The following is a 14,269-nucleotide window of genomic DNA, read 5'->3' as shown; positions in this document are numbered from 1 at the left end:
AACCTCTGCCCTTTTTCCAGTACCCCTGAAGGGGACAAGAGGACCGTGCTTTTGTCAGTCTTTCCCAGAGCGCCAGCCCCATCTGGGCTAGGTGTGGGGGTACAAGCTGTGACCCCAGATGTACAGCCCCCTCTGAGGGGAAGCCGGGCCCTCCAAGTACCCGCCATGGAAACAGAAATGAATACTGACCAGGGAGGAAGCGGGAGGGTGAGAGGAGCCAGACTCTGGGGGGCTCCTTTTCTTCCCACCCCCACCCAGCAGAAGGTTTCCAGGTGGGAGTCCCCGCGGTCGAGGCGGGACCAGGGAACTCACCGTGGGGACCGCGGCAGGGCGAGCGCGGTGGGGGCGCGTCTGCCTCGCGCTCCTGCCCCGCGGGCGGCTCGGGGCGCTCCGGCTCCGCGGGCTCTGGCCGCGCGCCCCGGACCGCGGGACCGCCGGGCGTGGGGGGTCTTGGCCGCGGGGTGCCGGAGGTAGCGGCGTCTCCGCGCGACGCTCTGGGCTGCACAGCGGAGCTGCGGGACCGCGCCAGCGCCGAGGAGACGGAGCCCATGGCCCCGGGCCCCCGACCCCGCGGAGCGGAGGCTGGCTCTGGGGTCCCCCCGCCGCTGTCTGGGTCTGATTCTCGCGCGCTCCTCCCGCCGCGGGTCTGGGGCGGAGACGGGAGTGCTGCGCTGCACTGCGCGCCCACCTCAAGGATCTGGGGCTCTGGGTAGCTCGGGACTCCCGGGGCGTGGACATCGGGGTGGAGGCGGGCTGGGCGGGGAGGGGCGTGGCCGCACGTGGGGTGCCGCGTTCTTCTGGCCGCACACTCCATGTGCCCTCCTCCCATCCCATCCCGGGATCCTGGAGCCCCAGCTTTCCGCCATAGGAGGGGCGTGGAGACCGGCTGGAGTCGGCGTCTCCCATCTGCCTGCCCGGCACGAGGCTCCGTGGAGGCCTGTGCAGACGTGGCCCTTCGGGTGTCAGCGCTGCCTGGTGTCATATACCAGGTCAGGATTAGACAGTCCTGGGGACACCCCCCCCCTTCCGATCAGACTCCTGTCCAGACGCCTCCCCTGAGAGCAGACGGCTGTCATGAAAGGCTGACATGAGGGAGGTGACTGTAGGTGGCCATGTGTGGAGGTGGCTGTAGATCAAAGGACGCAAATGCAAGGTGGGGGCTGGGTGTTAGGGAAAGATGAAGTGGGTGAAAGGAACGAAAGGGGGCAGAAACCTCAGCGGAACAGAACAGGTGTTAATCATTGCTGTACCACAGAGTCAGAGACAAACTGTGGGGAGTGTGTGGGTGGGGGTAGGCTTCTATATATTCAAATTGAGATCTTCTTTGGAATTCCTTTGCCCTGTCCTGTTGGGGATTTATGGTAGGGGTATCCTCCACTTTCGGATAAGGTCACAGGTGAAGTTTGCCTGAGAACCAGGAGGGACCCAGAGTTGAATGGTCGGTGGGCTGTGGGAACAACATGGAGTCATGGAAACCAAGCAGATTCCCATTACCAGGTGCCAGCTCTTCTTCTACTCGGGTTTATTCATGGACCCAGCCAGAGCCACACGGAAGCCTTCCACAACTTCGAGTCAGGCAGAAGTACAGAGGTAAGGAGTCTGCTCTGCTGAGCTCCCCAGACATGGATGGGCAGGAACAGCTTTCTAGGGTCACCTAACCACACCTCTAGACCAGGCTTCTGCCCAGGAGCTCTGGAAATAGGATCTGGTGTTCCAAACAGGATGCGCCAGAGGCTGCAAAAGTGAACCTCACACAATACAGCCTTGAAAGGTCAGCAGAAGTCTGTCCTGGGGACACCTGAGAGCTGAGGAAAGTCAGGGCACAGCAACGCCATTGTAACGTCATTGCTAAGCCTCTAGGTATGGTACAAAAATAGAGCGCACGTGGTTTCTTCTGAAAACAATGATGCCAGATGTTTTCTTGCTACCTGCTCCAGTGCTCCATTCTGTTGTGCCGGTGCCCTAGGAAATAAGAAAGGCTGAACTGCTTTCTCATTCTGTATTCTAACAAAGGCTTAATTCTAACAGGCTGAATTCCATTGTGTCTGCCATATGAAAAAGGGAGAGCAGAAAAAGGAATACTGTGGAACAGGGTGGAAGGTAAATCTGTTCAGTGTACACAGCATGTACACAACAGAGGTGTCACAATGAGGCACACTGTGCAATGAATGTCTGCAAAGTCAAAATAACTGATATATCCTATTCTGTCCACTTTTGAATATGTTTTAAGTTTTCTACAACAGGACAGTCCTGTAATTTGTTTGGGGATTATGTTTGTTTTATTGCTGTTTCTTTTATAGTGGTCCTGGGATTTGAACTCAGCTTCATGCTTGCTAAGCAGGTGCTCTATCACTTGAGCCATGCCTCTAGACCGTTTTTTTTTTTTGCACTGGTATTTTTTGTTGTTGTTGACAGTATTTCAGGTTTTTCCTAGGCCTGGATATGGACCACAATTCTGTTTTAAGCTTCCCACCATAGCTGGGATAGCATGTGGGTGGCACATGCCCAGCTTCTGCCATTGAGATGGAGTCTCACAAAGTTTTTTTCCCAGGCTGGCCTGGAACTTCAGACCTCCAGATCTTGGACTCCCTAATAGTATGTTTAAAGGCATGAGCAACCAAGCCTGTGTGTTTCTATTTGCTGGTTCTTTTATGTTGTTTTGTTTGGGGGGTATTTTTGGCCAGTTGTGGGCCTTGAACTCATGGCCTGGGTGCTATCTCTGAGATCATTTTTCTCAAAGCTAGTACTCTACTACTTTCAGCCACAGAGTCACTTCCAGTTTATTTCCTGGTATTGAGTTGGAGATGAGTCTCACAGACTTTCTTGCCTGAGCTGGTTTTGAACTCAGATCCTCAAATCTCAACCACCTCAGCAGCTAGGATTATAGATGTAAGCACCAGCACCCAATACTGATTTTGTTTTGGTATTTAATGGGTACTTTTGTACTTACTAGTTAGCCCAGGCTGGCTTCCAATGCATGCTTCTCCTATCTCAGCCTCCTAAGAGCTGGGATTGCAGGCATAAGTGATCACTCCTAGAAGATAGCATTGATTTTAGCAGCGAAGTCACATCTAAGCTGATCAGGAAAGGGTTATAGATATGTGTGAGAGAAGCAGGGAAGACAGAGGGGCAGGTATGCCATCGATTTGCTGTAGGGCCCCTGTGGGTTTTACTATAGTTGGATGCCTGCCAAGGTCCTGTGACTGAAATCTAGAGGCCATTAGTGGGAGTGTTCTAATTGCTCTTAATTTCTAGTACCATGTCATAGGAAGTAACACTATAAAAGGAAACCTAATGTCTGTAATTCCCTCACCCTGTGAGGAGAGTGTGCATCTGTGCATGTGCATCTGCACATGAAGGGCTGCCTTCTCTGCTGTGACACACCCCAGCCTGGTGAGGAGGCACACTCCAGATCAGAAGCAGGAAGCCTCTTCATCCTAAAGGAAGACAAGAAACGAGGAAGAAATATTAATGATATGATTTTCAATTACACACACCTATTGGCTGGGAGAGGGGCCTAGTGGTAGAGTGCTCACCTAGCATGTACAAAGCCCTGGGTTCAATTCCTCAGTACCACGTACCCAGAAAAAGCCAGAAATGGTGCTATGGCTCAGGTGGTAGAGCTCTAGCCTTGAGAAAGCCCAAGGACAGTGCTCAGGCACTGAGTTCAAGTCCCAGGACTGGCAAAAAAAATTTACACAATATGACATGAAGTGTGTGTGTATGAAATTAACTTTACATAACATGTGAGATGTGTATGTGTGTTAACCATTATTAAATATACTATACAATGTACTATCTACAAAGACATAGAGCTGGGCATATGCATGCTAGCTAAATATGCATGCTAGCAGGCCATTTCCTATGTATTCTACTATTGTTCTCTCCCTCCCTCTCGCCTTCTTTTCCTTTTCTTTTTTCTTTCCATTCTTCCTTTCCCTCCCTCCCTCCTTCCCTCCCTTCCTTTATTTCTGCTTGTGTGTGAGTTCTGGGGGCCAGTGTGAGTTGCCAGTTCTGGGCCTTGAGCTCAGGGCCTGAGCACTGTCCTTGGGCTTTCTCAAGGCTAGAGCTCTACCACTTGAGCCTCAGCACCACTTCCGGCTTTTTTTTCTATGTATGTGGTACCAAGGAATTGAATCCGGGTGGGTCTTCATGCATGCTAGACAAGCGCTCTACCACTAGGCCAAACTCCTGGCCCTCTTTGAGCATTTTTGATCAAGGCTAGTACTCTACCACTTGGTCCACAGCTCCACTTCTGGCTTTTTGGTAGCATGCACTAAGCATGTAATAAAAGCTTCCTTAATTAACATAGCTCAAAATAGCCTATAGTGGTCCCTGACCCCAGATAGAGGTGTGCCCCAACTCATAAATCTCCCCCATTGTGTTTTTATTTTGAAAACCTCGTTAAAACCTAGAGCTGTCCAGACTCTCCAAACCATGCTCTGCTATTCACTTCCTGTTAAGTGGTTTCTTTCTTTCTTTTCTTCTTTCTTTCTTTCTTTTTTAGAAGAGTTAAAATCAGTCAGGCATCAGAAACTCATGCTTGCAATTCACCTACTCAGGAGTCTGAGACCTGGAGGATCTTAGTTCAAAGCCAGCCTTGGCAGAGAAGTCTTGAGACTCTATATCTTCAATTAGCCAGCAAAAAGTTGGGCTGAAGGTATGGCTCAAGTGGTAGAGTACCAGCTGTGGGCAAGCAAGCTGTGCAAGAGTACAAGGCCCTGAGTTTAAGCCATGGTACCCCAAAAAAGTTAAAATAATGACTCATATAAATATAAAATAAATGTATGTTAAAGAGTTTATTAAGCTCATTAGTTAATTGATGAGCTGATTTTTTTTTTTTGCCAGTCCTGGGCTTGAGCTGAGGGCCTGAGCACTGTCCTTGGACTTTCTCAAGGCTAGAACTCTACCACTTGAGCCTCAGCACCACTTCCGGCTTTTTCTATATATGTGGTACCAAGGAATCAAACCCAGGTCTTCGTGCATGCTAGGCAAGCATTTGAACCACTAAGCCAAACTCCCGGCCCCATGATGTTTTAAATATATCTGGTGAGATGGGGATCTCTCAGACTTTTCTGTCCACTCTGGCCTTGAACTTTGGTCCTTCCAGTCTCTGCCTCCCAAGTAGGCACCTACTTTGTAATTTTTAAGAATTCTGCGTAAGTGAAGTTTCAGAAGCAGAAAATTAAAGAGTACCTTGTTCAAAAGTTTTAAGCTCTTTGCTAATAAGAATTTGCACATGGAGATAATGATGAAAGGATGCTCTTGCTTGGTTTTGCTTTGATTTTTTAAAGAGCCAAAAAGAATGTGGCTGGTGGCTGGACATAGTACATCCAGAACAATGAATCCTGGGACAGAGGCTTTTGATGCTACCTCTGCTGGGTCAGAGCATCAGGAGGGCTGAAGGAACCATCAGCAGAATGCCCATGATACACCCTTGGCCTTCCAGGTTGCTTAATGAGAGGTGGTGAGTCACCCTGAGCCAGGTAGTCATCTCACACCTGCACAAAATGAGTGTCCCCAAGGGGAACATCAGCAACTGGGGCTGCCATGGAGTGCCAGGAGCCCATTTATTATCTCTTTAATTCTGGCATTTATTTTTGTTTTTGGTTACATATTTATTATTGTAAACATGATATACAGAGGGGTTAGTTACATAAGTCAGGTAAACGTGAAGTGTCACATCTTCCCTGTTCTCTCCCAGTTTTTCCATCCAACTCTTCCCCCCCCACACAAGTTGTATAATTCATTTTCAACGCTGTGTTTAGACAGCATCACCGCTGTATGAGTTCACCCTTTGGCCCACCATTTGGCTCCCTCCTAGCCTCCCAAAACAGATAAACTTACATACATGACAAAAGGTACAGAAGAAAAGAAGCAAAGTGACATAAAACCTCTTATTTCCATTTCTTGGAGTTCCTTTCAATAAACATTATTTTATACGCTCATGAGCCTGTAGCTATTGAACCTTTGTGATCCTCTCCTAAGAATATCCACCTTTCAGATGGGATGTTAGCTCAGTGGCAAAGCGCTTGCCTAGCAAGTGCAACACCCTAGGTTTGATCCCCAGTACCAAAAAAGCCAAAACAAAACAAAACAAAAAAGCTGGGTGCATGGCTCATACCTGCAATCCTACTCAGGAAGCTGAGATCTGAGGTTCAAAACCAGCCTGGGCACTAAAGGGCACTAAAGTCCATGAGACTCTTATCTCCAATTAACCACTAGAAAACTAGAAGTGGCTCTGTGGCTCCAGGGGTAGGTCGGTAGCCTTGAGCTGAAAAGCTCAGGGGCAGTGCCCAGGCCCAGAGTTCAAGTCCCATGACCGACAAAAGAAGAAGAAAAAAAGAATATCCACCTTTAGTCCAGGAGCTGATTTCTAAATGTGTAGTCCAGTGGGGTTTAGTATTGTCATGATGTGTGCAAACCCCAGCTTGCTCTGGCTTCAAACTTTCCCATTGCCCCATGAAGATATCCTATACCCAGTGGGCAGCCACCCACGTGCTCCTGGTTTCTATGTGGATCTCACTAGTGTTTGTAGACTTCACCCTTCCTCTAGCTCATGGAAAACACTGGGCTCGAACAGCCTCCAAGAAATCCCTAGTAAGAAAGGATTTTGTGTGTGTATGTCATTCCTGGGGCTTGAATTCAGGGTGGGCACTGTCCCTGAGCTTTTGTACTCAAGGCTAGTGCTCTACTACGTGAGCCACAGCACCATTTTCAGCTTTTTGGTAATTAATTGGGAGTTAAGAGTCTCACATACTTTCCTGTCTGGACAGGCTTCAAACTGCAGTCCTCGGATCTCTGCCTCCTGAGTAGCTGGGATTACCGTGTGAGTATTATTATTTTGCCGGTCCCGGGGCTTGAACTCAGGACCTGGGCACTGTCCCTGAACATTTGTTCAAAGCCAGCACTCTACCACATGAGCCACAGCACCAATTGACTTTTTCTGGTTTTGTGTTTCTGAGGACTTGAACCTAGAGCTTCATGCATGGTAGGCAAGCACCCAATCACTAAGTCACATTCCCAGCCCCTGAGAGCATTATTCTTTTACTGTCTGATTTGCACTTCACTCTGTGACTTTCATACACTTTTAGCTCTGTATGAGTCAACATCATACAATAGTTACCATCATTCCCAGGGTGTTCCACTGCACAGTATGCTCGTTCCTACACACATTGGAGCTGTAACTTTTGCAGTTTGAGATATAACAAGCAGTCTTTTTTTTTTCCTTCTGTCCAACTTCACAGAGGATTCATTCTTAGTAGATCCTAGCAATCTCATCTTGCAACTTTTCTTTTTTTTTTTGAGTTTTAACTTTCAGTTTAAAGTATCCCTTTTATGCATTAGAAACATGACTCAAGTGATTGAGAACCTCCAACGTATAAGGCTGAATTCAAACCCCAATAACTACCCCTTCAAAAAACACATAGAAGTCGAGTGGAACAGAAGAAATGGGGGCTCCTGAAAGCTCATTTGTGGTTTTCCTCACAGTGGGAAACCCCTCAAGCTTCTGCAGTTCCCACTTGGGGTTGTGTGCACTCTTCCTGGGCTTGGAGAACAGGCTGCTCTAGCCCCTTGTCACCCTGCTGGTGGCACAGGCTGCCGCTTGCCTGACAATTCTCTCCATTAATTAAATGTCACACTTCCAGCTGCACTTACTCAGAGATGCTCTCCAGACAATTCAGTAGAAGAAAAAACAAGGGCCTCCCATTTCTTTCTATCCTCATGAGATGCTGACCGTGAAGCTGTGAAAAACCATGACAAATAACAGGGTAGTTGGGAGGAAGTAAGGAAGTGTACGTGGCCTGTGGTCCAAGAAGCAGCAATTATGAGAGAAAAGAAAATGCTTGAAAGGAAGTGAGTGGAGTCTTTCCCAGAGAACAGGACAGCAGGAGGTATGTGCCAACCCCACACATTCCCAAGTTGCCATGTCATAGCCTTTCCCCCCAAGGTTTTTTCTTTTTCCCAGTCCTGAGGCTTGAATTTAAGGCCTAGACCTGTCCATGAGCTTCTTTTGGTCAAAGCTAGCTAGTGCTTTACTTCTTATTGGAGCCCCAGCTCTACACACACACACACACACACACACTGGTTTAATGGAGATGTCTTCCTCCCAGGCTAGTTTCCAACTAAGATTCTCAGATCTCAGCCTCCTGGGTAGCTAGGACTACAGGTGTGAGCCACCAGTATCCTGCTTATTAACTCTTGGGGAAAGAAACTTCAAATCTTAAAGAGTGACTCCAGATCACACAGCCACCTGGAGACAAACTCAGATTTCCTGATTACCTTCCTACTATTTTGTGCTGCTACAACAGAATATCTACGTCCAGATAACTTATTTTTTTAATTGGTTCAAAGACTCTGCAATAACAGTAATTATAAGTACTCAACCACTTGCCATGTAACTGAAGCCATGATGGAAATTTTAATATGTGATCTCTTCAGCCCTAAAAAGGTGATGATTCTTTTCAACATTCAGATCATGAAAAAGAGGTGTGAGGCAAAGCAGACCAATCAAAATCACAAGTAACCAACATTAATAGCATTGGGGCCCAGTGGGTTTGATTCTAAAGCCCACATTTGTATGTACAATATACCAAAGACAGTATTTCATGGCAGAAAGGTACCTCACATAGAACATGAAATGGACTATATGAATGAAAAATAGATTTGCTTTTTCTAAAAGTGTGACATGATGTGTATGGCCTTTTATCTGTCCAGGTCCTGTGACCCGTAGTAGAATGAGAGGATGGATGCTTAGAAACCTGAGTTCTAAGGGTTGGAGGTGTGGCTTGGAGTAGAGTGTCATCCTAGCATAAAGTGTGAAAACATGTTGAGGTCCTCAGGTCAAACCTTAGAACAACTCAAAGATAGAATTCCTTTGGGGCCCAGAGAACTGAGGTGCAGCTCCAGCAACCCATGTCTAATTCCACAGTGCCCTCAGGTGGTCAATGTCATGCATCACTTTTCTATATTCAATGAAATGCTAATAACCACATTATCAGGCGGATAGAGGCAAGTTTCCCCAATGCTTGTCCAAGCTAGGAATACCAGTTCACAGCACTTTCTGTCCTAGTGTACCCTTATAACTTGGAACGATGGTATCCAACCATTGTTGGAATCCTGGCATGAAGGAACATTTATCCATATCTGGAGACAGTTCTGGAAGGGGAGAGGCACTTGAGGATTTTACTGAATAACCAAAGCTGCTAGGCTTTCAACAATGCAGAGCAATGTCAATAGCATCAAGGCTAAAACACTAATAATAAACAACTGCAGATACAAGTGCAACCAGGAGTCAGACCACCAACTACTCTAGATTTGGAGTCCTGCTTCATCTGTGGACACATGGCCTCTGAGTAAAACAGCTAGGAACATGTGCTCCCTATAAGTCACCAACTCCTGGGGGGGGGGGGGGGAGGAAGAATTCAGCTGTCCACTGAGCTTCCTTGGTGGAGAGAAGCAAGGCCAGCGTGCTATCATCTGTGATTCCTCTAAAGAGGAATGGGGGAACCAAGTATTCCTCCTAGCAAGTCAGTGGTGGCTACAATAGCTTGCTCTTACTCTCAAAACTACAGCTATTTTTTTTTTTTTTAACTTCTGGTAGGCTGAAATTAGCATAGAAGTATTTACACTATGTAAACAAAGCATGTATTACAAACCAGTGGTTTGTGTTGCTTGTTTACTTGTTTGCTGCAACCCTAGCATTTCTAAGCTAAGGAACAATCACGAGTTTGAGGCTGGCCTGAACTAATCTCATCTCAACAAAAAACTTTTAAATCTTGTATGACTCATAAAATATTAATGTATTCAAACAAAAAACCTAGAACTAGGATTGCTCACTGCAAGCACAGAGAGGGATAAGGCAGAACATGTTTGCAGAGGGTATCATGGATTATGCTGCAGGGGACATGAGTACAAGCTTCCTTTTGGCCACAGGACAAATCATGCCTTTGATCTATGTTCTCCTGGATTTCTTCTAAGAAAAAATAAAAATGGGTTAATGACTTACTACGTTGGACAAGAACAGGTTAAATAATTTACAGTAAATATGAAATAGAATGTTCACAAAGGAAGTATTTCAGACATAAGGACCATTTTCCACTTAAAACACAAAGTATTTGTGTTTTTGTATGACTACAGCAGTGACATGTACTTGTAAGGTCTAATACTCTGCAAAGTGCAACAACTGCTTTTCTTTCTGCTCACCTGCATTTCCATAACATACACACAATGCTTAGATTCTGTGTTTATAATGAAGTCAAAGAGTTATTACAAAACATCAGTTTGAACTAAATTTTCTAAGTAATCACTTCAAGTTTTCTAAACACACCTGTTCCAAGTCCATTATCTGTCTGGACAACTATTGATAAGAGTAAGTGAAGAAGCAAACAGAGCCTCTGTCCATCACCGCTTCAGTGTCATACACACCACAGCAAGTAACCAAAAACATCTTTATTTTGTAGTCTTCCAAAAGCAAACTCTTCTTTTACCAAGGTACTCATGATTAACTTAGAAAAATGGCATATGATACACTGTCACAGCATTTCCCTTCAACGGGAAACAGCATTTTTAGAATATAAACATCAAAAGATTTTTTAAAAAATCCATTTTCTTGCCATTATAAGACAAAACAGAATCTAGGTAAGTCAAGGAAATCCATTCATACTTCAGGTCCTTCTCCTCCAGGAACAAGCTGAGTGGAGGAAAAGAGTTCATTAATAACACCACCATGTTACTGATGACAACTTTTACTGATGCTCTCCTGTGAGTAATACAAACAGTGTTCCTCAACCAGTAAACCACCTTTTCCCTCATCCACCCTCAAAGTTCCCACTCTGGTATCTATTTCCAATTCCATCACCAAAGGTTACCTGTGTTTAACAATGATTCTTGGTGAAAGATTGAAAAAAATCTAAGTAATTTCAACTTTAGGTCAAATGCCTTTTCTTTCTTTATTACTATCATTAAGTAGCCATACAAAGGGGTTACAGTTCCCTAAGTCATAAGTACAATGATTCTTGGTCAATGTCACCCCTTTCTCCAACATTTTCCCCTTCCTATCCCTACCCTCAAAGTGAATGCCTTTTCAACATCTGCTCTGAGTGCACATTACCAAGGACCCGCTCTCATCTTAAGCACTACAGGCCACCAGCATTCAGGGAAGCAAGCAGCAGTACCTACTGCCTTTGTAATTCCTGCCCCCCAAAATGAGCCCACAGCTAAATAAAACAGCCTTATTGTATCTTACCATTGTTATATTATTTCCATTCAGCAATATCTGATCCAATTTAGTAATTCGTCTTCCTTCTGGTGTGATTTCACTAACGAACAGATTAAACAGAGTCAGGATGAAATCAAAGCCAACATTTCAAAAATAGTTTCCATCAAAAAGCTATTCTAACAAGGTTAGGGTTAGAGCACAGGCTTAGCATCTACAAGGTCTTAGGTTCAATCCTCAGTAGATTATTCTTGTTATAAAAGGACACAATCAGGCAATTGTGTCAGTAGTTTTCAGAGGCAAGAAGTGTCCACTCTTCATCAGAGAAAACAGACTGGCCTACAATTCACACCACTGAAGTTCCTTAATGAAGAAAAACTTGCTAAAGAAACCATATATGAATGAAACACACTCAGTACTTCCCACTCCTATCCACTTAACCATCTGTAATCAACTAGGTTCTAAGAACAGATACTGGTCATGATCTTTTTAATGAAAATAACTGAGCCGTCATATATATTTCAGGTTATACAACCAAATACTCCTATCAGTTTCTTAATTTAACCTAAGCGTTAAAATTGTTAGCTGTGTTTCTCACCTTTTACTTTAAAGCTTTGTCTGCACTAATGTCCTAAGAATTTTCTAATAAACACATTAAGGTAATCACTTTCCAATGAAAAAAATTTTTTTTCCAGTCCTGGGTCTTGAAGTCAGGGCCTGGACACTGTCCTTGGGCTTTCTCAAGGCTAGGGCTCTACCACTTGAACCTCAGCACCACTTCTGGCTTTTTCTATGTATATGGTACTGAGGAATTGAACCCAGGGCTCTTTGAACATGCTAGGCAAGCACTCTACCACTAGACCAAACTCCCAGCCCCCTAATGCAATTTTACAATCATCAGTAAATAGTCTGTGTTTTTAATTCTTTAGGTAAGCATTTCTCATCAATCATTTTGACAATCATACTAAAACTGCTTTTAAAGAAGATGAACCCCCCCATCAGTTTTTACTACTCACAACTCTGTGACATCTTCCAGTACCATATCTGAAATTTGGTGTTAAGAAAATAAATACACCAGATTGGATTTACTCTAGCTTCTGTGGCGTTAACTCAGGGCTTGGGTACTGTCCTTTAGCTTTTTTCACTCAAAGCTAGCACTGTAAGAATTCTGAAGTCACAGCTCCACTTCTGGCTTTTTGATGGTTATTTGGTAATAAGCATCTCACAGACGTTCCTGTCTAGGACGGCTTGGAACTGTGGTCCTCAGATCTCAATCTCCTGAATGGCTAAGATTACAGGCTTGAGACATAGCCACCTGGCTTACATTTTTAAAAATCACTTTCTAATTTTTTTTTTTGCAAGTCCTGGGCTTGAACTCGGGACTTGGGTACTGTCCTTGGGCGTTCTCAAGACTAGAGCTCTATCACTTGAACCACAGCACCACCTCCAGCCTTTTCTGTGTGTGTGTGTGTGTGTGTGTGTGGTACTGAGGAATCGAACCCAGGGCTCCTTGGCCGCTAGACGAGCACTCTACCACTAAGCCACGTTCCTGGTCCCTGTATAGCTCTTTAAAAGGATACTGACAAAGTCGTCGAAACCCAGAAGCGTGCCAACAATTTCCTTGTCACTCTTCATCACGATGTGAATTCTTGATCCTATGCATTTGTCCACGAGCTCTGCGGAGGGAAAAGAGCCAGTCTACCCATTGACCACTTCAACAGAATTGATGCCTAATAGCATACGGTGAAAGATTATGCAGGTGGTGAATATAATGTAACCCTTCTATTAATTACAATAAGAAAATATATGGAAAAAAAAAAAAAAGATTGTGCCGGAAAAGCATCCACTCCACAACTTCAGGTCTTCTTCTACATGTCTGCATTCAGTCTTTAACGGGAACGTCCCCCTCGACATCTTCCGCTCACCTCGTTCGTAGCAATTTATCTGGCTGTGGTTTTGAACTTGGATTATTTGATTAACAAACCAATGGACAGACTTCCCTCTGGGAGGGCAGAGGCTGTGCTTACTTGGCCCACCGCGTGAGGCCGGGTCACCAGCGCCCGGCATCCTCGGCATCCGCCGGGGGTGGGCCGAGGCCTGCTGAACGCAGCAACCAAGTCACGGCCAGGGCTCCAAGGCAGCTCCCGGGAGCGAGGCCCCACCCGGCCCGCGCCACCCGCGGGACCACACCCGAACCAATCTGCCCAGCGCCAGCCAGCCGGCCGGTCACGGCGGCGCAGCCGGGAAGCGACAGCTGTGGTCTGGCGGCAGCCGGGGAGCGCGCAGGCCAAGGCCGGGGAGCGCGGGGCCCGAGGCCGCGGGGAGCCAGTCCCACAGGTCCCGGGCGGCGCGCAGCGCGGGCCCGGGCCAGGCGGAGGGAAATCCTTTACCTAGCGGCAACAGCTGCGACGGGTTGGTAGTCGCGTTAGCCGCCATGGCCACGCCGGAAGTGGCCTCACGTCCATGGACGTCCGAGCGCCGAAATCTAAAAGAGCGCGCTTTCGCTTTTGCCGCCGTGCGCGCAGGCACGCGCAGTCGCAGGACGAGCTCCAGAGCCAGGCTGCTCGATCGATCACCGCGGTCTCGATCGGCTGTTTCTCGGTGTTCCGGCTTCGGCCGGACAGTTGGATGCACCTGGATCCCTGACGTTTCGGAGAACAGTAAAGATATCTTGCGTCGTTGACAGAATCTTTCTCCGTTTTTTTTTTTTTTGGGGGGGGGGACTGTTTATTCTGCGGTCTTAATGTCCCGTGGATGGTTGCATCTCGTTTTAAACCAGAATCTTCAAACCAGGTTCAGCAGGCAATCCTCAAACCCACCTCCTCCTCCCCCCAAAAAAAACCCCAAATCAAAAAAACCTGATTCATTTTCTCAAGGAATCTGCAGCTTTTAAATACAAACGATTGAAAAATCCACAAATAGCTTTTTTGGGGGTCAGTCCTGGGCCTTGAACTCAGGGCCTGAGCACTGTCCTTAGGCTTTCTTAAGGTTAGAACTCTAATACTTAAGCTACAGCACCACTTCTGGCTTTTTTCTATATATGTGGTACCA

General features: G+C 46.2%; 1 protein-coding gene across 2 annotated transcripts; it reads right to left on the bottom strand.

Moving 5' to 3' along the window:
• Positions 1-10,437: 10,437 nt before the first annotated feature.
• On the bottom strand, positions 10,438-13,718 carry Lsm5 (LSM5 homolog, U6 small nuclear RNA and mRNA degradation associated). Of its 2 annotated transcripts, none has more exons than XM_090332275.1 (5): positions 13,609-13,718; positions 12,799-12,894; positions 12,235-12,262; positions 11,249-11,321; positions 10,438-10,693 (listed from the first exon to the last, which is right to left on the bottom strand). In XM_090332275.1, exons 1-5 carry the CDS (start codon positions 13,652-13,654, stop codon positions 10,661-10,663), a joined length of 276 nt encoding a protein of 91 aa, XP_090188401.1. In that variant the 5' UTR covers positions 13,655-13,718; the 3' UTR covers positions 10,438-10,660. The 2 variants fall into 2 exon arrangements, with proteins under 2 accessions (XP_090188401.1, XP_090188400.1); XM_090332274.1 differs by lacking the exon at positions 13,609-13,718 and adding an exon at positions 13,246-13,412.
• Positions 13,719-14,269: the final 551 nt, after the last annotated feature.

The sequence above is a fragment of the Megascapheus bottae genome, chromosome 5 (genome assembly GCF_031878675.1).
Source record: "Megascapheus bottae isolate mThoBot1 chromosome 5, mThoBot2.hap1, whole genome shotgun sequence".
Taxonomy (NCBI): domain Eukaryota; kingdom Metazoa; phylum Chordata; class Mammalia; order Rodentia; family Geomyidae; genus Megascapheus; species Megascapheus bottae.
This window is presented reverse-complemented; position numbering and strand designations above follow the sequence as displayed.

Coding starts and splice junctions, on each gene's coding strand:
- Lsm5 (XM_090332274.1), bottom strand. CDS start 13,294: ATGCCGAGGATGCCGGGCGCTGGTGACCCGGCCTCACGCGGTGGGCCA. Junction 12,263..12,798: donor GGGTTTCGACGACTTTGTCA/GTATCCTTTTAA, acceptor ACCAAATTTCAG/ATATGGTACTGGAAGATGTC. Junction 11,322..12,234: donor CTGGAAGATGTCACAGAGTT/GTGAGTAGTAAA, acceptor TCTGTTCGTTAG/TGAAATCACACCAGAAGGAA.